The 22,112-nt window shown below is 44.9% G+C and overlaps 7 protein-coding genes across 7 annotated transcripts; 2 read left to right on the top strand and 5 right to left on the bottom strand.

The window, feature by feature from the left end:
- Positions 1-1,813: 1,813 nt before the first annotated feature.
- Positions 1,814-2,616, bottom strand: BDW70DRAFT_78442 (DASH complex subunit DAD2). The gene is made up of 3 exons (XM_073744843.1): positions 2,227-2,616; positions 2,101-2,160; positions 1,814-2,047 (listed from the first exon to the last, which is right to left on the bottom strand). The coding sequence occupies exons 1-3, from the start codon at positions 2,459-2,461 to the stop codon at positions 1,929-1,931; spliced, it is 414 nt and encodes a 137-aa protein (XP_073594364.1). The 5' UTR covers positions 2,462-2,616; the 3' UTR covers positions 1,814-1,928.
- A 323-nt stretch (positions 2,617-2,939) lies between these two features.
- On the top strand, positions 2,940-4,661 carry BDW70DRAFT_151466 (shugoshin family protein; the record flags this gene model as incomplete). Its single annotated transcript, XM_073739297.1, has 5 exons — positions 2,940-2,988; positions 3,048-3,486; positions 3,545-4,119; positions 4,176-4,507; positions 4,614-4,661. The coding sequence occupies 5 exons, from the start codon at positions 2,940-2,942 to the stop codon at positions 4,659-4,661; spliced, it is 1,443 nt and encodes a 480-aa protein (XP_073594363.1).
- A 680-nt stretch (positions 4,662-5,341) lies between these two features.
- Positions 5,342-6,147, bottom strand: BDW70DRAFT_78430 (PPP1R11/YPI1 family protein). The gene is made up of 2 exons (XM_073744842.1): positions 5,886-6,147; positions 5,342-5,792 (listed from the first exon to the last, which is right to left on the bottom strand). Exons 1-2 carry the CDS (start codon positions 6,109-6,111, stop codon positions 5,518-5,520), a joined length of 501 nt encoding a protein of 166 aa, XP_073594362.1. The 5' UTR covers positions 6,112-6,147; the 3' UTR covers positions 5,342-5,517.
- Positions 6,148-6,297: 150 nt separating this feature from the next.
- BDW70DRAFT_139469 (exportin CRM1) lies at positions 6,298-10,826 on the bottom strand. Its single transcript, XM_073737393.1, has 11 exons — positions 10,430-10,826; positions 10,333-10,362; positions 10,197-10,269; positions 10,078-10,149; positions 9,308-10,020; positions 8,475-9,246; positions 7,952-8,422; positions 7,674-7,903; positions 7,216-7,594; positions 6,986-7,157; positions 6,298-6,930 (listed from the first exon to the last, which is right to left on the bottom strand). The coding sequence occupies exons 1-11, from the start codon at positions 10,493-10,495 to the stop codon at positions 6,690-6,692; spliced, it is 3,219 nt and encodes a 1,072-aa protein (XP_073594361.1). The 5' UTR covers positions 10,496-10,826; the 3' UTR covers positions 6,298-6,689.
- A 1,743-nt stretch (positions 10,827-12,569) lies between these two features.
- BDW70DRAFT_78393 (uncharacterized protein) lies at positions 12,570-15,472 on the top strand. Its single transcript, XM_073744841.1, has 2 exons — positions 12,570-13,779; positions 13,845-15,472. Exons 1-2 carry the CDS (start codon positions 12,915-12,917, stop codon positions 15,056-15,058), a joined length of 2,079 nt encoding a protein of 692 aa, XP_073594360.1. The 5' UTR covers positions 12,570-12,914; the 3' UTR covers positions 15,059-15,472.
- On the bottom strand, positions 15,364-17,019 carry BDW70DRAFT_78381 (porphobilinogen synthase HEM2). The gene is made up of 2 exons (XM_073744840.1): positions 16,667-17,019; positions 15,364-16,571 (listed from the first exon to the last, which is right to left on the bottom strand). Exons 1-2 carry the CDS (start codon positions 16,883-16,885, stop codon positions 15,669-15,671), a joined length of 1,122 nt encoding a protein of 373 aa, XP_073594359.1. The 5' UTR covers positions 16,886-17,019; the 3' UTR covers positions 15,364-15,668.
- A 292-nt stretch (positions 17,020-17,311) lies between these two features.
- Positions 17,312-18,968, bottom strand: BDW70DRAFT_139465 (diacylglycerol/lipid kinase family protein). The gene has a single exon (XM_073737392.1). It carries the CDS (start codon positions 18,833-18,835, stop codon positions 17,492-17,494), a length of 1,344 nt encoding a protein of 447 aa, XP_073594358.1. The 5' UTR covers positions 18,836-18,968; the 3' UTR covers positions 17,312-17,491.
- Positions 18,969-22,112: the final 3,144 nt, after the last annotated feature.

Genomic DNA, 22,112 nt, shown 5'->3' with positions numbered 1-22,112 from the left:
GCCGACGGGTGATGCGCGCTCAGCGGGTCATTGACCCGAAGTGTGGCCGGCGTTTGACCACTCCGACCTCCCCGCAGTGATGCCACCTGGTGTGGCTGCCTTCGAATGCGTGATTATTTTCTCAGAAAGAGGCTATATCACGATTTCTAGCCAGCGCAAGGACAGTTTAAACCACTCTGCACACTGTCAACATTGGGACTGCCTGTTGGCTCTGATTTTCCATCTGTGCCATTGAGAGGAGTGTTGTGGGCACCTTGCTGGGCGAAGTTTGAGAGCAGATTCTCGGGCTGCAACCACGCTGGAATGGTGGGGAAGGCTGGGGAATTAATTCGTGGCTCGGGCGCTCTGCATGAGAAATTAGAAAGGGGCAAGCGCCAGTGAAGAGCGAGCAGATAAGAATTTTGCGAAAAGCTCTCGGCCTCAATTATTCTGGTTACCATCAACTCCGTGTGGAGCAGAGTAGACACAGTACTGAGTACATGGCAGAATATACTGGAAGCCAACCCATCTGGTTTACTTAATCCAACTAATTTCAACTCTATCGTCTTTGCTAGTTATTTGCGAATCCAAATTTTGACTGCTCTCAGTTATATAGCCGTCAAGTTTATTCACGTACAGTAGTCTCTGTGAACCGACCTATTGGTGCTGGGAGGAAGTACCGCGTACCGTCTATCTATATGCCTAGCTCGCTCTTATCTCTTGCCGGCTCGACTTTAAACCAAGCGCACGATCCTGCTCCAGTAAGCAGCTCGAGACTGCTATGATTAGTATCCGCACGTTGTTCTGCTTGCGGCCTATCTTGAATGCTAGATAAACGCAACCCCTCATATACATCCATGGATATATCAGGGAACATGATACCGAAACACCATGGACGGGCCCGATAACGAACGGACCAAAAGCACCAATCGTGCATCGACCATATGATCTGGATTAGGTGTGAACGAATATACAAGTGGATCAAGACAAATCATTTCGGCTAGAGCCCAACTAGAGAGGACATAATATGATAACACAGGGTCAATTGAGACCACTCCGGCCTGATCGTCAGACATATGTCCTGACTAGGCCAGCACAATAAGAAACAGGTAGAGGCATTTCTAGTCATCGTATGACAAGATCCTGCCAATATTCTGGGCCCGTATGCTGAGCTGGCCATCTAGGAGGTGGGTAACCGGTAGATCAATCTAGGTAATGTGAGTGCAGAAGCTACTTCAAGGCTCCCCCTTCTGACCCGGCGTCCCGATGGTACTATGGATTGATTAGGTGTACTCCGAGATTGACACACATACTAATTTGCAAATGTCGAAGATCTAGTCAATTTAGCCTTGGCTAACGACAAGATACCGCATTGTGAACATAGATATATAATTGAATACTTGTTATGCCGAACATCCTGTTGAAGTATACCCAAGAATACTTGCGCTCTGAGCTCGTCCCCAGAGAGTCAAGAGGTCCGAACGCAAGGCAACAAGTCCGAGACCAACCCCGTGTGGTGCGGAGTGCGTCAAATTCTGGTGAATGAGGATTATCCGCAGTGGTTCTGACGAAGGATGAATCTGATCAGAGTATTTAAATACGCGCAATTCCGCCCATGGGCTATTTTCATACCCCGCCGCGCTTTATCCACTGCAATACGTGGTGTAAAGGGACTCGAGTATGACCTAACCATCAACATGTTAGGTACTCTGTCCACCATAAGGGCTTTGCGCGCTAGCTAGCACCCTTTTGATGCTGCCCAAGTTAACCTGAGTGATCAGGTTAGATTGATTTTGGACGGTTGAAGGTGGGGTTCCTAAAGAGCCTACTGACGTCCAGGTGAAGAGAGAAAAGAAATTCAGTGACAGCCCGTCTCCCGTGTCCTGTACTTTGTAGGAATATGTAAGTTAAAGGAGAGTTGAGAACCTTCACGGTTCATCAAGTCTGCCTTATCGACTCGCGGGTATTCGAACCAGTGTAGCTGGTAAAGGCGTATCAGTCGACACATTATCCTTCTCAGCAGCGGTCGGGTCCTGTCCAGCCACTTGTTTCAACGTTGTCAACCTAGCTACATGAGACAACTTCGTCAGCAGGATAAAGTTAGAGAGATTGAAAGCATACTCGAGGCCATAGTAATTGCTCGCAGAACATTATCCCAGTTAGCGAGTACGCATGCCACAGCTGATCAAGTAAAAACAAAAGTTAGTCAAGAAGTTTATATAACATGTCGACATATTAGCAACTCACCTTCTGTACCATCTTTGAGTGTTTCGAGTTTGGCTTGAAGAGCCTCCATCTGTCCTGCAAGGTCATTACTCATGTCTCGGAGCTGAATCAGATTATCTAGTTCGGCTTTCTTTGACGCAACACGGGCTGCCAGAGCAGAAGATTGCTGCTGTGATATTGCACTATTTGTTTGTCGGAGAGACGCCGTCGATGGCCCTGGAGGAAGTATGGAGGTCGGGCGGGACGCATACGCCATGGTGTTAAGTACTCGGATCAAGGATGAATTAAAGGTTATCGAGACCAGTAGTTGACTATCGGATTTCGAATAAAAGCCTCGGCACCTGTAGCTTAAATGTTTGTTTGGGCTAGTAGTAGTGATACAATACCCAACTGAGCTGACGTGGAGTACTCTGCCGATGGAGTTGAAGAAGCAAGAGCAGTGGAAGCGGGCGCCGGCACTTTCCAAAACAAAAGGAGCGCGAGCTATCCCTGATTAGGGTAATCATCAACAACCTCAGCCGCCCAGCGAACCAGGCCGAATTCAAATAATTCCCTTCGCAGGAACCTTTTATACTTAATTCTGAAGCAATACTCACCACTCAGTATCCCGTTGCCATTCCTTGCTGGGCAGAGCATCTGCTCTTACTTCGAGAAAGAAAAATCTTTACGAGAATTCGCTCAGGCAACCACACAGCGCGAAGGACTATTGTTTGTGCCACTGTTTCCTCACGAACATGGCTCGTTTAAATGAGTCAACAGCTTCGTCTGAGCCCATCGAAATCTGTTCGTCTTATCAAGGAGACTTTGCAATTTATTGTGCTTTTTGCTGATTCTTCGGGTAGTAAAAAGGCGGTTCGTGCGTCAAAATCGCGAGATAGCTCGAGTGAACTCAATCCAGTCCCTCCGCATTAGAAGTCTCGAGTCTGAAGTCTCTCATCTTCTTTCTGAGAATGTGTCACTCAGGGAACAAATTATAACCCTGACGCAGGAGTTGGAGCGTTTTGAGGCTGCAAGAACACTTCATGATGGTGTTTATGATGTCAAAGCAAGGCTAGACAGCAAACTAGTGGAGTTAGGCAATCTGATAACTGAGTTGGGTAGCCTGCCACGCCGTTACTCTAGAGCAGTTCGCGAAAATGGCGAGCCTGCTCCAGCGAGACAATCAAGAGAATCGGGTCCAAAAGAGGTTGATGACACAGACCCCGAGCCGAATCTCGGATTCTTGGACGGGAGACTTCCTGTCATCATGGAAGATAAGTTCTATCCCAGACGCACGCTAAAGTGAGTACACATTAATCAAGCAAAACCAATGGAATATTAATATGTTGACGTATGATAGTGCGCAAGAAGTACAAGAATTACGAGACAGCGACACAGATGGTCCGAATTGTTCTGGGTTCGAAGATTCTTCTATATCCCCAAAACAAAGAGTTGAGTACGACGAGGCTTCAACAGGCGGACCCGCGTATTCTATGGACACAAACACTATTGTCGATGATATTGAGAACGAACATTCCCTGCCCCCCAACCTTGAAACAAGGAGAAAGAAGAAAATAGGCCCGGCAACGGTCAACAAGGATCAGGCTGATACACGGTCCATATCCCTTCTCGATTCGAAGTTCACGCGCAAATGTGGAGCAAAGCGCAAATTCTCAGCGGAGGACGACGAGAGCCTCTTTGAATCGTCCCCATCTGAGGATGACGAGTTTCAATTCAGTCGCCCAACCCAATCGCCAAAATTATTTTCGCAGCATGAACATGCCTCAGCTGATGATGACAGCGGCGAACTCCGTCGTCCAATACAGTCACCAACGCTATCTTCGCAAAATGACCACTCCCCAGTCAAAATGAAGCCTCAACCTAGTGAAAGGTCTACAGCTCATGTACATGGGGAACGAAGAGTGCTTGAACCAAGTATGTAATCCAAATTTATCTCGCGCGATTCTAGCTAACTGGTAAAACAATAACAGAGAGTACGAATACCAATATACTTTCCCCAACAAAGCCAAGTGTCATGAAGGATTGCAACCGAAACCATGACTTGGGATACAATGAGAAGAGTGAAAACTCCTTACCTAGACAAGGGAAAGGCGCCGTGAACGGCAGCAAAAATGCATCCCCGAAGAAGTCCAGTACCCGCACCCCAGTCTCTGGCAACGATGGGAGTAAAAGCGGTAACAAACAAAAGAAGAACGGGGAGACAAAACCGAACATTCCATCACTTGATGGAATCGAACACTCCGAGATCGCGACAACAGCAGATATGCCTAGTACCCGGCCGTCACGGCGACGAGGTACTGTTGTAAGTTATGCCGAACCAAACTTGAGGGACAAGATGAGACGATCGACAAACGAGCTTGGACCGGCCGTCAGCGGGGATAAACCAAGGAAGTCTACTTCGAACACAGAGTCAACCCGAGAGTCACAAGACCGAAGGAATAAGCATGCCTCTGTAAAAAAGGCTCGAAAATCAAATATGACAAACGGGGAGCATGACATATTGGATGGACATACCCTCGACAAGCACCCACATCGACAGGACACTGCACGAGGTAACCACCAGTTGTCCTCTTACAACAGTTCGGGTATGGATTCCATGAACGAGGACGAAGCGGACTCGAATGCGGGCAAGAAATCTAGACGGCATTCTTCAAACACAAAGGCCCCTGGACAGAACGTTGCACCGAATATTCTCGCCAATATTCCGAGTGTGGAAGGTGTATGCAAAGATCTGATTTCAGCTTATTCGAGCGGCTCAACGAATGAGCTTCCTGCAGCCGAAGAGCTTCAGGCCAGAAATCAACAGGAGGTCATTGAGACGATGTGCTCAACGGAAATAGCACGGGGCCAGCGAGTCGCTTCCAGGCGGAGAAGTATGATGTTATAGTAGCAGAGTTTTCTCTAGGCACCAAAATCCAGTTCAGATAGGTTCCGCGTTTCAAAAGCTCTCTACGGCGTACAAGAGTGAACGTACTAGTCCAGTATCAGCTTGCTTTGGGTGGTAGAGTAAAACACATCGCCATAATCTATGTTTCAAGCGATAAACACGGGTTTGAACTGCGCACGGTTGCCACATGTTTCGTCTGAGAGCACCATGCGCCCTAAGCTTAGGGCGGCCATTTCCCAGATCGATAGACCGAGTGTCCGTCTCATTTTCTCCATTTCACGGACCATGCTTGCAAATGCCGAGGGACATCTTAAACCGGCGAGATAGGGGCTATTATAACTTATGCATGCTTAAAAATTCGACTGATTATCGATATGTGTTGTATGACGGTTCATTCAAGTTTATGCCCGATGATGATATCACACTCAGCCTTTTGTATATCTCGGCATCTTTTCGTATGCGTTGGGACTAGGCTTTTTGCGCTGGACTTTCTCGTTGTCATGACTATGGCCATCTGAGGCGCGTCCTCTTCTCGATGACTTGTGAGCAGCATCACGGCGATGGTTTGAGTGTCCACAGCTTCTTCTGTCATTCGAGCTCTTGGTTTCGCGGCCGCTATCAGAATCAGATTCAGAGCCCGATGATTCTGATTCCGAACTACTTTCCCCGACGGGCCTTGTCTTATGGTAAATACAGCAAACTAGTGTGCGCGTGCGAGCAATTAAAGGCGATCAGTTAGCTCAGGTTGTCTCACCGAAAAAGTCTTGTAATCTGGGATTGGCATTGAATGTACCTTTTGAGCTCTTTTTCCCCATTCCCTCATTGTCTACCACATCCTCACTCCACCGTATATGCCGTGCCGGCGTTTCTTCGGCCACGTTTTGAGCGTCGCCTTCTGCTCTCAGCCTTAGCGTCCCAGTAACCTGGGCACCTGGTGTATCATGGTGCACTCGGGTTAAAGAGGAGACGCGTGAGCTAGACGTCGAATTTTGAGAGGCAATTTGATGGCTATAAGACATTATTTATTGTTGAAAGACTATTCGGGCTGGGGCAACAATAACGGATATAGTTGTGGCTCTATGAAGTACTCTAGTTTGTGTTGTCTATCGATGGGCAATCCCATGCGGGGCTCACCGCCCGCCTGTTGCCGTGCCCCACATGTTCGAGAACGTTTTTAAGGTTGTCGGCGATAATTAGGTTAGCCCTTCACAAGATGTATAATGTTTACATGTCCTTAGCCTATCTAGAATTAAATACAACTAGAGCCACAGGCGAAGGACAAGAAGTTGTGGCTCGCAGAGTGACAACATGCTAAACATGCGTCAGGCCATATAAGTCTGAGGACAAAATCGCAATGATAGATCAGATACTAACATTCCATGAGATCCTGATCCCAGAAGGAAAGAACCAGGGTTTGAACGGCTGGGAGACCAAAATACATCCTAGAATAGACAGACGGGACATCTCGCACTTACAGTCCATAGAAGGACCAGCCGTCCAGCCAGTCTCCGTAGTCGCAAGACATGTAGCCGTTCGAACATTTCTTCACATGTGCCGAGGAAGATAGGTCAGTCTTGGATTTCAGTTCTTCATCGAGTCATAGCTCATCATCATGGTCCATTTCTGAAGGCTTCAGGAGCCCTCCAACCCTCATTGCACGATCACGCTCGGCAGCCTTGGCATCTTTCAAAGCCTGTTCCCGTTCTTCGGCGTACAGTTCAGCATTATCCCCAGCAAACTCCTTCAACGAAATCAAGAAGTCGCGAAGGTGTGTCTTGAATTTGTTGAAGTCGTCATTGAAAGCAAACAGGCCCACGACGAATTGCTTGATTTGGATTCTAGCACGCTATTAGACATCGGACAACCTTTAAATGGGGAAACCTGAGAACTCACTCCTGCAGATTCTTGAAAGCCGTCTGTAAAAGATCCGCAACGTACTTCTGGAGAAAATCCTTATTGGAAGTCCCAATAGGTGCTTGTTCAGGGGAGTAAATGGGATCCTGAATCTTGCCTGATTCGATGAAGTAAAACATCCGCGACAGCAGCATAGCCTGGGATTTGAAACCTTTAAGAGGGTTAGTACTGTTGTATTCTTCCTCTTCCGGCAGCACCGATAAGCATACCTGCTTTATGATCACTGTCTGTGAGCACGAAAAATACATCCTGCAAGATTGGGATGTAGAATTGACGGAAGAAGATGTTCGATGTCTGTACATCAACCTCGGCCATGTTGTTCATAAGTTCGAGGCACATTGTGAGACCGGTATTTTCAACTTCCCGATTATCGTGCTTACTTGCCCACATGCAAGAATCGATGACGAATTTGAATTGCGTGGCGTCAAGTTTAAGCAGCGCCGGGAAACAATAAAGATTGATTGCTTGAAGCAGTTTGAAGAATTGAATTCTGTGGTCAGGGAATTCATGGAAGTCCTTGTTAATCATCTCCAAAGTGCATTCAAATACACTTTCCATGATTAGCGGCACTTTATCATCCATCAAATTCTAGAAAGACGTGAGCGTGCATTCAACAGACATAGGTGGCCGAGTGGCATAGGTTCGGCCGGGGAAGGGAACAGCATACGTGCAACTTCTGGATGACCGTTGTCATAACGCTCAAGACTTCAGCTTCGCGAGCGTTGGGTACGTTTCGATTATAATCCACTAGGACCGCTTCGAGAAGCGGTGGGACCATATTCGCATTGACCATCTCCAAATCGTCCGCTTTCTGCACGTATGTGTCGATAAGTTTCAGAATCTCCCGTTTGATTGTTCGGAGTCCCCTGACTTTAGGAGTCTTGGTCGCAATATCCCCTGAAGAGAGTGTTAGCTTTAATGCAGGGAAAGCTTGATAGAACTTACCATCGCGCGCAACAGCATCGTTTATGAGCTGACTGGATGCCCGGAACATGTTCAACATGTCATGGTAAATGCGGCCTAGCTGGGAATAGAAATAAGTACCGACTGACGAGCAGGCTGCGACATTGGTCTTCATGATGTTCCCAATTATTTTAATTGTCTCCCCATCCTGAAGGACAGAAGGATCCTGGTTGGCTTGCGCGATGATAGTGTCCCAGGCGGAATTGGGTAAAGACATTAAGTTCTCAATCAGCCGATCTTGGAGTCCTTTTTGCCCCTGTGCCGAAATCATATAACCGCAAGCCTCGTAAAAAGTATGGACCTGCTGTGGCGAAAGATCACAGGTAATTTTGCGCATATTGCGAACAATCTCTTCAATGAAAGGTTCGTTCTCTCCTGGTTGAAGCGCAACAAAGTGTCTCCTGCACTTGTTGGCAATTTTGATGAATGTGTCACAAGCCATATCCTGGACACCTTTGAATGGTGTGAGCTATGAGTGCTCTGTTGATAAGACTGGAGAACTTACCTTCGTGTGTCTCGTGCATAAATTCAAACAGTTTGTTAACAACTGTCTTCAAGAACTTCCAATGAGCCTTCAAGAAACGCGGATACTGTCCCACGATATACATGATGTTACTGGCCACGACAGCTTTGTTGTCTTTCCCTCTCTTCATTTCCGTGAGGCCTAAAAGGTCTTTGATGACAGTGACAAGGAAACGCTTCTCGGTCTCTTCGTTCATAGCACCGGATATTGATCCGATCGCCCAACAAAGTGTGTTACAGTTTGCCCAGGACCATTCTGTACCATCAACTTGCTTAGCTAACTTTTCAATCATGATATTCTCGGTATCGATAACGTCCAAATGTGTCAGGTAGACCAGACACTCGCGGATGGTTTTGTATAATTGGATTGTGTCGCTTTCTTTCACGAATTCGCGTATAATCTCACCCTCCTCGTTCTCAACGATCAGAACTTCTTCTGGACGCACCATTTTTTCTATCATGACGGTGCGCAAACTCGAAAGAACCTCATCATATTTGTGCTTGCGGAGGGGGTAGCCGGCAAGGGTATTGGGATGTGGTGCGCCTCCATTGGACAAGCCACTCACGCCCATGCTCACCAAGGGGTTTATGTCGGTGATTGGAAGCTGCTGCATTTCTTCATAGAGCTCCTGCACTAGCCTGGTCCAATATTCCAAGCAGATTTTGAACACTTCTCTATCGTCGATTTGACTGATTCGGATCAGGTAGAAGTGGGCATGCGTGAGATAATCCCGGTTAGGCAACTTCTCAACGAGCTGGTATCGGTTAGCATCGGAAGACTCAGTTATAAGTATATGTTTTACGCGAAGAACTCACATTGAGATGTGCGCTGAAGAAGCTGCAAAGGAATAATGCCAGATTAAGCACAAACTCCTGATCCCTCGAGTTACTCTTGGCATAAGTGCTCTTCAAATCCATGGATAGTGGAATGGTCTTTGATACTGTGGTCAGAGTTTCCGTGAACATGTGAACCAGCCTCTCGTCATAGTTGTAGGGATGCCCAATCTGCAGCCCACCAATCTCTGTGAGACATTTAAGGGTCACATTACGAAACTCAGGGACGTCGAGAAACCGCGTTAAGAGGGTATTTATGACGGGCGTCTCGAAGATATACCCTAGGGGAATCCAGTTCAAGAACCTAAGGAGCGTCTCGAGCGTGGCTTTGACTAGGCTCGGTTGGTTTGCAGTAGTAAGTACCTCAGAGCATAACTGGAATATCGACGAGAACTCCTGGGTCATAGTCGTCTTCAGGTTCCTCGCTTTAACGGACGTCATCTGATCCTGAGAGAAGTCAAAAACCTCTTCGGACAGTAGTCGAAGGATCGCCATATTGTTTTCACAGATGGAAAGACTTGTGTGGCACGAGGAGACAATTTCGTTAATAAAAGTAGGCCAATTATGTGGCCATTCTTGCTTCAGTATGGAAACAAGGACCAAGTTAAGCTTGTTCAAGAACGCCCGTTCACTTCTTAACTTCTCCTCAGACTTGGAATTTTCGATGATGAAATTAACGATAAAATTGCGAATACCTGTTATTGTCAGATAATCTGCATCAAGCAGCTTCGATTGCCTTCGTATAGACTCACCTAGGCACTGGTCCCTTGGTAGAACTTTCCATCGTGTCATAATAACATCGTCGAGAACTTGAAGGGCGAGATCTATAAATGTCAGCAATCGGTCAATAGCATAAGGTGGAACACTCCACATTTAGTTTGGGGATATTGCGATTCCTGAAGTATATTCCCGACTATCAACCAGGCATCCGGATTTTGTTTGAACTAAGTTCGAAGCGAGTCAGACGTGATCCTTTATTTGCAACGCGTTCGTGGCGGGGGGCTTACTTCTGTTAGTGTCTGCTGAGCTTGTTTTTGCTTTAGATTGCAGGTTGAAGAGTTAGCAAACAGTTCATCCGGCCTTATCATACCACCTTTAACCTACCAATTCACCCTTGCCTTCGTAAAAGGCTTGGACAGTAGTGTCCAGCTCCTGTATAGAGACAGACATTCTATCGCAGACGCTTGGGTAAAGGCGTATTCCACCTCGAACTTGATTGTCTCCACGAGAAAGCTATATTAAAAAAAGCGCGAAGAGTAAAGTTGAATTAGCTTTAGCGTGTATATGGCATGCGTTGTTCGGGTTATGGAGAACTAAGGTGGAATGTTTGGCGGGGTAGAGCTTCTTTGGAGGGGTTTGCTAGCGGTCACTAAGCACAAAGGTTTTTGAGAGCAATATGGTGTTGCGAAAGTCGAAGTATAAGGGTTTCAAAAAGGGATAAGCGGGATTGGTAGCTGCGCGTTTGGACTGGAGAAATGATAGACTGTCAAGCCTGGTGTTCCCAAGAGGGATTCATAAAACGGCTAGTTAAGATACTTGACCTCTGGCGGTGAGGCCGGGATATCAGTTTCTCTATCATCAAAAAGGGTCTTAGTCAGCGACTTGGCTGGCCGTTAACTAACCTTACCGGTGCCTACTTAACCTCTAATAATATATGTACTCTATCAACCGCTATTATAAGATAGGGGGAGAAAGAAAAAGGAACAAACAAATGTATGAGAAAAGGGGTTCGAAGATTGAGCCAAACGAGGGCAGAGGAATAGGTACGTCTAGCTCAAAGTGGCTCTCAGTCAGAGAGACGTCATTCGGGCAAGGTGAGGCGAGCTTATACAAAGCACAAGATAGAAAATCTATAGCTGTTTTACTCTAGATATATTGGGCAGTAAAAATTTTAGTAGATAGCGAGAGCTAGCGCCCGTCTCCGCGCCATTGCTTGCGCGCCAGTAACTATGAATCACGCACAAGATCAGTTAGCCAGACGCCCACAATACACCTTATTGAAAACTTATTGAAAACATTGAGCTGTTCAGTACAGACATATTCCTAGAATAGAAGGAATAGAGTTCGATCGGGGCTGATATTACAGAAGGAGGCTCGTTCTGGGAGTAGACTCTACAGTTTTGGTGCGCTATATCTGTCAAGCATCCGCCTTCAACTTACTTAGTATCACCAGTGTTCTTTACTGTTGAACTAACAAAGCCGTTCTATTTTTTTTGTCATGCATTTTATTTGTATGCTTAACTTAACAGATAACCTATGGTACCAGGCTGCCGATGTTTCATCATATTCTCCGTCGAGCTGGGAACTGTGACTGTGAGATGCAGGGAATATGGGAACCGCTGGCTGGCGCCAAATGGCGAATAAGTCGACGAAGAAGGAGTTGCAATCTCCGCCATGCTTATGCTGTGCCGCGCTTCCCTGGCGGATAGCACGGACAACGGTGAGGGAAAAGGGCGTCTGACACCTCTCTCACAAAGTGGCTTGTCGCCTGAGCGCGACATGGTCCAATCCCATTTCTGGCAGCCCGACCGGAAGTGTGACGAAGCCGCTACTGAGGACTGGCGAGTCGCCAACCACCCTGCTTCGCGCGGCCAGGGCCGATCGCGCGCCAACTAATAACCCAAGTCAAGTTCTCAGCCAACTGGCAGCCGCATCTCTCGATCTTGCTTGGTTCGTCGGGCGACGACCCTTGTCCCAACCCAAGTCTCTTCACCCTTTCACTTTCCTTTTCCTATTCATCAGGTGCGTTGCTGGAAGAGGGGCGGGATCATTGCTGGTCACTATCACTGGTCACTAGTCACAGGTTTACCGATTACTATTGGATCTTTCTGCAAAGCGTTTAGCCCGTCCTCAAGTAGTCTGTCGTTAAATGCCGTCTGCAGGCGGCAAAGGTTATAATTAAAACTTCTCGTGCTGCCATGCTACTCGCTGAATCTAATGCTATCGCTTATCCTTACTGCCTCCACTCCTCCCAGGACAACTCTCTTATTGCGCTGCTTATCCCTTTCCTGTCCTTTCTTTTCTGGCCCTAATCCTCTTGTTCTAGGTGTGCTATCCTTCTTCAGTGAGACGCGCCATCACTGACGCTTCACCTTTGTTTCAACCCATATGCAGCCGGCATTAGCGACGACCACGAGGCTTAATCACCGAAAGCCGCACTACTAGGCATTCTATGCAGCTTAGACCGGGCGCTCCACTCCCTTACCTTTTGATATATATGCGCACATCTCACGCTCCCAACCCTGTCGTTAGACTCGCTTCCAGTATCTCAATCATAATATATTGTCTGATGGCTATTCTCCACCTTGTCCTATAACCCATAGCTTATGTCCCTGTTGCCGTCACGGCCCGCGCTCGAGTCAGATACCCCCAATACACAGTGGCCGACGAGCTGGTCCGGATTGTCGTCTGCGCTCCCACCGTCTCAACATTATATAGGCTGTTGCAGACAATCGCAAGCTGTGCAATATACACAAACGAATCATCACTCGCTAGGCGCCTAAGTTTGTTCACTGGACAGCCTGTCTGCAATTACCTGGGTTAGGGTCGCAACCCTAGGTACTGCTCTCACTTTAACTCGATTAGCACTATGACCGCAATCGCAACCGCATCAGTGATGAACGATCAAGAGTCTGAGAAGGATTCTAGGGTGGACCATAGCCCCTCGCGGTTCACGGCAGTGAATGGAAGGGATGCCCTTGTGGCTGGATCCGCTGCTGATGGTAGTCCAAGCAATGGAGACAGTCGGGAGCCTTCTGAAGCGTGGCCACGCACTGCACTTGATCGGACCGCGCGACACGAAGAAGAGTCAAAAGAGACCGGGAATACTGGTATGAGAACAGACGAAGAACATTTACGGCGATCAACTTCCCATAGCGCTCTCATTTCTTCTAGCAGGACAAAACGGAGAAGGTCAGACTCTGAGCAAGATGATTCCCAAGTGTCGTATCGTGGCCTGAGAAGCCCGGTCCGTTCCGCAGATGGCATTGCAGGGCATTCTCCGCAGGCAGGCACCTCCAATGGAGTTATGAGTTCTCAAAGCGATACAGAGTTGAAGCATACATCTCCCCAAGCGCATGCCAAGCCAGATGAGGGTGAAAACACTCGAAGATCGTCCACAAACGCTAGTTGGCATGAATATGACGCACAGCTGTTAGGTCAGACTCAGCGGGCCCAGCAAATAGACGCTTCGGATGCTCAGTTGGCTGAGGCGCTACAGCGCGAAGCACAGGGACCCGATGTCGCCCAAAAGAACTGGGATGGTATTAGTCGACCAGTCGTCGAAAGTTCTATACCAAGCGAGCAGGCTTCCACATCTTCTTTTCCTCAAGATAGGTCGCAAAATGCCGTGCAAGTCGCACCCAAGAGGAAGCGCGTTTTTAGCAACAGGACCAAAACCGGCTGCATGACATGTCGACGGCGCAAGAAGAAATGCGATGAACAGCATCCTGCCTGTAAGCTCCTCGCACCCCACCTTTGTTCAGTCGGTTCTAAACGCCCGGTTCTGATTACAACGCAGGCAATAACTGCCTAAGGGGTGGTTTTATCTGCGAAGGATATTCATCTCGCAGTACGTGGCAGAAACCTTCCACAACGAAAACACCGGTTCCGCTGCAATCGAAAGAAGGATATTCGGACGTCGGTGCACAGTATTTACACGACTCCAGTCAACATGATCGGCAGCAAAGTCTAGCAGAGCCGTATGACCCCGGGAAAATGAGGCCAATGGTTGCCGATGATGATAACCGTCCAACAACCCAGTACAACACTAGCCCTACGGGTACTGGATCTAGTCGGGGTTCATGGTCAAAGCGGACTTGGCCAGGCGCAAACCAGACCGGTTACATAGCGGATCCCCTGACAAAATCAGACCTTCGAGAAGTTCCATCCATCCACGAGTTGTCTCGCGAAGGTCATTCGAAAAGCGAATACCCGCTTGTTCCGTCAATCAGGGAATTTTCACACAGTGGGCATACAAAACCAAGCGTCCCCATATTCCAAGGTGGAATGGACCAGCGGCCAGCCCATACCACTAGCATCGACACTAACACACCGCAAGCTCAAGCCCGCATGGCGTTGAGTATTGAACACCAGTTATCTGGGCGTGCCGTTTCCACTGAGGAAACAGAAAGGGATAAAATGTTACGCGGTGAACTTTACAGGCCCTTCGATGTTATACTTGTGGAGGAAAGAGAGCGATGTAGAGCCGCACTTTGGCGGTTCAACAATGCCTGCAACCCTGTTTCCGGTCTTAGCGCCAAGGAGCAGAACCGTTTATTGAAGGAGATATTGGTACCCCAAGCGTCCATCAATTCATCTTCCGGTGTTACGTCGCCAAGGCCTGTAGGGTCTATCGGACAAGGCGCTGTGGTAGAAACGCCCTTTCATTGTCACTACGGATACAACATCCATATTGGCGAGGATGTTATGATATCTGAGAGCTGTCTCTTAGTGGATGATTGTCCTGTTACCATTGGGGCACATACGTGGATTGGCCCAAGAGTGACGATTCTCACATCGATGGCTCACGCAAATATGCAGGAACGGAAAGGTTCACAAAGCCGCTACCAGGGCAGGCCTGTTACCATCGAGGAAGACTGTTATGTCGGAGCCGGCTGTACTATATACCCTGGCGTCCGTCTCCGGCGCGGGGCTTATGTCGCTCCCGGTGAAGTAGTGAAGTCCGACATTGTCGCTTATGGGTTTCAGGGACTAAAACCAAGCTATATGTGACATTATCTGATGCTTTTATCTAAGTCTCAGAAATCCATGGCTCGGCTATTTTAATTCTAGTCCATGTTTTGCTCGGGTTATTGTCGTTGCCCAGTTGTAACACTACGACATTTGCTCAAGCTCATGTTGTCGAGTTAATTGTTCTTGTGCTTTTGAAAGGCTCAAAAATCATATCTGACTGGTTCAGAGCAGCAGTTATTGTCCTCATTAAAGCCTCATAAAGCGGGTTGACCTTGTTTCTTGACACGATTATACACTGTTATCATTAATTCCCAGAGATATTGCTACACGCTTGCTAATTGGCTGCGGAGTCACCATAGTCCTTTCATTTCTATGCTATTAACCAAAGGCTATGCATGGTAATGAATTCTCCACAATCCTTCTTTCCATGCTATTAAATCTCTCCTAATTAAAGGCTATAAGTGCATGGTAACCAAAATAAAGAGAGAAGCAGCATTTTAAAGTGGCGTACATAGAAATATAATACGGCTTAACTATCATAAAATATTCTGTTGCGTAACTACAAAGCGGTATGAAAAGGAGAAAGGAGCAGGGCATGATAGTCCTAGTGGTTATTGCTAGACAGATAGCGAATCGGGCATTGTCAAAACTAGAGCCATTCTAGAAATTCTGGCACAAAATAGCTGATTATTATCCCAGCGCCAGCTCGTAAAATCCCTTCGGTACTCTCAAAAGCCATTGATTTCAGATCAAAGACTCCAGCCTTTGCTCCAGCATGTATCATGGCATATTCACCACTAACTTGATAAGCCGCAATTGGAATATCCTTCGCAAGTTCTTTTGCGTCTCTAATGATATCAAGATAGCTGCTTGCTGGTTTTACCATAATGATATCCGCACCCTCGCCGATGTCCCTTTGAATGGCTCTCCGTGCAAGCCCGCGGCCACCAGGCGGAAGTTGGTAGCATCTGCGATCTCCAAATGAAGGGCAAGAGCCAGCCGCGTCCCTGAACGGTCCATAGAGGCAGCCACTGAATTTAGCACTATAAGACATTAACAGCACACGATGAGCCAGACCAGCCTCAATTAGTTTCAGCTTTATGGCGCGAACTCTCCCATCGTTCATGTCAGACGGCGCGACGCAGTGTGCACCAGCGCTAGCATAAGCCAACGCAACATCCGATATTCGGTCAACAGACTGCGCATTATCGAGCGTACCGTCCTCCCGCAAAATCCCGCAGTGGCCATGAGATGTGTATTCACAAAGGCAAACATCAGTCACAATATAGAGTTCGGGAAAGCGCGAGCGGAGAAGACGAATGGCCTGTACGACGGGGCCGGCTGGGTCGTCCGCGGAGGTTCCCAATGCATCCTTAGCAGATGGATGCAGCGGAACACCAAACAGAATGACAGAGCGGAGTCCCTTCTGAACAAGGGGCCGCAGGAATGGTACGAGCCGATTCAATCCTCGACGATGTTGATTTGGGAGTGACGGAATAGGCGTCTCTTCATCCGGGTTATCCGTGATGAAAAGGGGGTAGATTAACATTTCCTAGAGTCAAGTCAGAACCGGGCATGAGCGAACGACTGCAGTAAAAGCGAAAGTTCGGGCGGAGTAGAGGTAACGGATATTTATATGCTACAGACCTTGGTTAATTGCCTCTCTGCTTGCCATGACCTGCTAAGTGGATGGCTGTAGCCAGAATGAAGCTGGCTTGAGATGTCTCCGGCTATGCTGACACTTGTGGCAGCTGTACTTGTGTATGATCGAGCAGTAACCTGAGACCGTGCATTCGAGATCTGGGAGTTTCGATCTTCATAACTGTCTCTCAATGCGAGGTCGGAGACGAGATTTGAAAAGGACATGGTGACAGCGGTTATCAGTCTTCTCTGATGTGGTAACTCAGTATGTACAAATAGATATCATCTGAGCCTTCCAGATTTCTGGATATGGAGCCGCGATTGACAGTACAGTGGGTACGCAAATGGGTGAAAAGCCGACCAGGATATTTAAGGAAACGTTACCTGATTACTGCCGTGGTCGAAACTCCGGCACAATGATTGGTGGCGATAATAGCCGAGGATACAACACACCGAAGTCGAACTTCGGTTGTTTCCGTTAGACTTCGACCATGTGGGAGTCTGGATATCACTGACTGAATAATTTTAGCACTTTCAAACAAGAATGAGGCTGTTATAGCCAGATGGGTTTTTGAGAGTGTTTCTCAATATATGCCTATGTTGTGTCACTGTTCACAACATACGTGCTTCGTGCATATCTTTTTGAGGATTAAAACCGCCAAACCTATCTATTGATTCCCGTAGAAACATTCAATTAACCGAAATCGTAACCACAGGACCGCTTTCACACCTTCAATCTGCCAATACTAATATCAGACTAACTTCTGCAGCGGAGACAGCAGCCGAAAGCCAAAGCACTTATGAAAGGGATGAAATTTTCAAGGACTATTATTAACGCCCTGACCAAAGGAGAGTCACCAATGACCTGCCTTCCTTGCGCACACTCATCCAGCCTTCTTCCTCTACGACAACCACCCTACCGTCGATGCACACACGCCTCCACTTCTCGTCTACTTCATGAAAATCAATTCTCAAGCCTTCAATCTCGCAGTACATGACATCATCGTCTTTGACGTGCTGCCCGTCTTGGTACGCAGCAGATAGCAGCTGCATTACCCGCTGAGATGGCATTGGGCTGAAATGAACGATCCTCAGAGAGCCATCAAGTGCGGCAGAGTGTGGAGAGATTTTGAAATCTTTCTCGAGATTCGACACTAATGTTGCCAGCACGTATGCATGTTCCTTATGCTCTAGGACCAGTTCATGCTCGAGACATTGTTGGTTATCTCTCTTAAGCAAGGTTATAGTACCATTGTATTTGTGGGCCTCGCTGCCGTCTGATGGGAAAAGGAGCTCTTTTGCAGCCATTTTGAATCTGTCGGCTCCATATCTGCGATATTCGACTGTGTCGCTATCGGCAACTAGCGAGGCATGTATCCCCCAACTGGCAACAACACCTCCATATATCCTCGAAACGCGGGAACCGTCCCCCTGGACATAGCGCGCTCCATCGGAGAACGTAGCAACGAAAACGGGTAGAGGAAGGGGTTTTCCGCGCAGCAGTGCCATCAGTGGGTTTTTAGGATGGGCCATCAGCCCTATGGAATTCGCCATGGCATTGCCAGTGCCGGCAGGGATAAGGGCTATGTTCGGTATTGTTTGGATGCTTTTCGGCGTACCATGGAATGCATCAATAATATCGCAGAGTCCACCATCTCCAGACAGTAAAACGATGGTTTGTGCAATACCCGCTTCGGCCTGCGGGATGAACAAAGAATGACACAACTCAGTTATTGTCTGAGCTGACTGTGTCTCGTGAACTTTAAATCGATTGAGGCCGATCCACGCGAGAAGTTGTTGAAGTATACCAGATAGTACTTTGGCCCTTCCTGTCCCGGAAGCCGTGGAAACGACTACATGACAGTCGTTGTTGAGATGGCCTGGTACTTCAGTGAGTAAATGGTCGGATAACACTGTTGGTAGCGCGGTCTCAAGGTGTATTCTTTCGAGTTCTGGTGGGGTACTGGGTGATCTGGCCCCCTTAAGAAAGACGACTATGTACCCCCGTGAATCCTTCCCATCTGAGAGTATACAGAGTATGTCCGCTATGGGAATGTTTATCTGGCTCTCATCCCTGGCGCTGCTGCACTGGAGCTTGTCACCGTCGATACTGCAGTAAGAATACGGGTCGCCAAAGGTAAGAGTCTCTGCAGGCATTTCACCTAGGGTCTCCATAGTGTACCAGTGATGACTCCGAGAAGTATAGTGGGTAAGTGGGTTTGCTGTGAGGTTGTGGAGCTGTTGTTTGGTGTGTCGCAGTTGATCAGTTATATCACTTGTCACAGCCTGCAAGCGCCGCGAACCTGAGCCAGTACAACAACCAATGTCGGTCTTTCAATTACAGTAGACTCTTTAAACTCGCCCCGCTCACCCTCAACTCGCCAGGATATAGGTTAGTTAGACTCTCTGAGGTCCTAGTGGGTTTCAGATAATACTCTTGTTTACTTATTTTCATTCATGGAGTTACCTGTTACGTTGCCAAGATTAGTTACTATTTTCATTCGGATGACAGGTTACATTTGGATACAAGTAACGTATTCGGTAAGCGAGTCGGCCACGTCTCATAAATCTCGCGCGATCAGAATACTACAGTAATTCAACCACCAACCATGCCTCCAAAGCGCGTCAAAACTCAAAAAACTTGACCAAGAAAGAAGGAAGAATTCTCCTTGCATTATTTGCTCTTAGAAGGAATAAAAATTGCAACTATTTATAATATAGCCAAATATTTTAATACACCTTGCTCAATACTTCAAGACTAACTTTGTAGTAGAATATATTGCAATAAGATAAATAGCTATAAATTAACTGCTAATACAGAAGAATTACTTTTATAATAGCTTTTTTCTAGAAATCAACATGGAGCAGCTCCTAGGTTACTATATATCTAATAAATAGCTAATCTTCTTCTAGCAGAGCGTGGTTCAACCCCAGTAAAGATTATTAGTAAGAAATAGGTCTATAATTTTATAGACTGCTATACAGAGCTAAAGACAGCTTGGTCTTGATATTATAATTATCAGCACGCTAAATATAAGGACCCAGGGGCTATTAAGGTATAGTTTAATCAGGTACAAATTACTATAATATAGCATGGGCTGCATGGTATTTTACCCAAAGACCTCTATAGCTTTGATAAAACTAGATATATAATAGGCCTTAATACTACTGCAAAAGTAGTAACAAGGGCAGAAATATATAGCAAATATCAAGTTATCTAGCCTGGGAATCATGAATAGGTAACCTCAATCAAGTATTGTAACGGGCGTAGGCAGTACTATTTTCAACTGGCTGTCCTGTATAAACGAGTATCACAAGCTTAGAGAAAGAAACAAGAGATAGAAGCGTAGATATCTTCCTCCTCCCTTATCAACCTTTCCCAATCATATGTCAAGTCTTCCGACTTCCCGGACCTGCATGCCTATGGATCTCTTCCCCGAAGTTACAAGAACGGATCTCTTTTCCTACGAGGCCACAATTCCGAGGCTGTACACTGATGTTGCAGAGGCCTTATTTAGAACCAGATTGAGGGCATGGCCGACAACCAAAATCCAGGCCATAGCCTGTAACAGGTATATTAACTCTACAGGATAGGTATTACTGCCACGTATTATATTCAAGGGCAAGACCTATATAAAGGACTGGTATCATGATCCAAGTCTCCTAAATAACTAGAAAATTAAAAGTTAGCAATAGTAGATAGATAACAGATAAAATTAGCCTTTGCTAGCTTTAAACCCTTTTTATTCCTGTATTAAATAGTTATATAACTAGAAAATATTACCTGCTTGTTTTAAATAGCTATAGAAGCTATCTAATACCTGAATTTAATCAAGTAAGTATATAATATTATCTTTATAGTATTATATTAGAAGCAAAGATTATTAAATTAAAATATTATAAAAATTTTGATATATAATACTATAATATTTTAGAAATATTACAGTAATAGGAGGGCTAAATATTACTAAAAATATTAAAAGATCTGCCTTGACTCTGGCTATTTATATTTAACTAGAAAAATATAAAGTTTCTATAGAAAGTCTCTAGTACTAAAAAAAAACTAAGAACTTAATTATAGTAGCTAGAATCCTAGAAAATAGTAAATTAAATAATATATAATATTTTTAATTTATCTTCTTTCTTAGGATATTAATGATAACTATAAAAAGCTTTTTTTAGGGGATCTAGGTTTAAATATAGTGAAAAAAAAAGCTAAATATTTTAGTTAATACTTTTAGAAAATAGTAGCCTGGATTTTATATTATTAATAGCTAGTTTTAAGTTATATAATAGCCTAACTATTTCTATTATAGTCTTGCCTAAAACTTATTATCTTAACAAAACTCTAGTATATAACTAGAGCTATTATTTTAGGTCTTTATTTAAAGGATTAGAATACTAGTTAGAATCAAAGCTGTCCTTCAAAAAGTCTATAATTTTATATTTAATTACATAGCTAGAAATATAGGACTTTATAATAAAGATAATTTTATTATTTATATATATTTAATTAATTATAAGTTTTCCTTTACTAAAATAATAAATAGATCTAATAAGCTAGTTATTATTAGTCACTATATCTGTCCAGGAATACTTATTAACTTATTTATACTATTAATAGAGTAATAAATTAATAGCTGAACTTGCTATTAAGAAATAAAATATTTAAGATATTAAAAATAAACTAGCGATATAAACTACCTAAACACTATAAAATAAAAATTAAAGTAAGGCTAATTATTGATATTAGGAAATATATAGAGTAAGCTATAACTAATACTTAGTATCTAGTTACTAGGAAATATAAATATATACCTAATATTATATAGAGAAAGGCTTAATCAAAGCTATTAAAATTATTAAGAAATATTATTCAAAAAAATAATTTAATGAAGTTATAGTTTATACCAAGAATAAGAACCTGAAGTTAATATAGCATTATTAATAATTTATTAATCAGTATAATATCTAGAATACACTTGAGACTATTAGGATAGGTAATATATTTCAAAATTAATAATTAGAAATACTATTGATAATAATAACAGTAATTATTTTAGAATATTTATATAATTTTTCTGTTTAAGCTTGTATCAGGTCCAGGACTAAGATTTCCATATATTATAAATATAAAAATATATAAATAATATTAGGTTTATAATCATTAATATTTTGTCATGTTAATATAATAGGTTAAGTATTCAATTAATCTTTATATAATTGATAGACTAACATTATAAATATATAGCTTGGGGAACTAGTTTTTTTTATTCTTTTAAAAGGATTTTTATTTATTTTTAAAAAATATTAATCTAGCTAATAGTCTCGGGGTGCCTCTAGATATTAAACTTTTTTAAACTTAGTAGTAATCTTAAAATTATAGTTATGAATAATCTTATATAGCAGGATTATAGTATTTCTTCAGTTATATTTATTAAAAAGCTTAGGT

Source organism: Aspergillus foveolatus (genome assembly GCF_047715535.1).
Source record: "Aspergillus foveolatus strain CBS 279.81 unplaced genomic scaffold BDW70scaffold_37, whole genome shotgun sequence".
Classification (NCBI taxonomy): Eukaryota; Fungi; Ascomycota; class Eurotiomycetes; order Eurotiales; family Aspergillaceae; genus Aspergillus; species Aspergillus foveolatus.
This window is presented reverse-complemented; position numbering and strand designations above follow the sequence as displayed.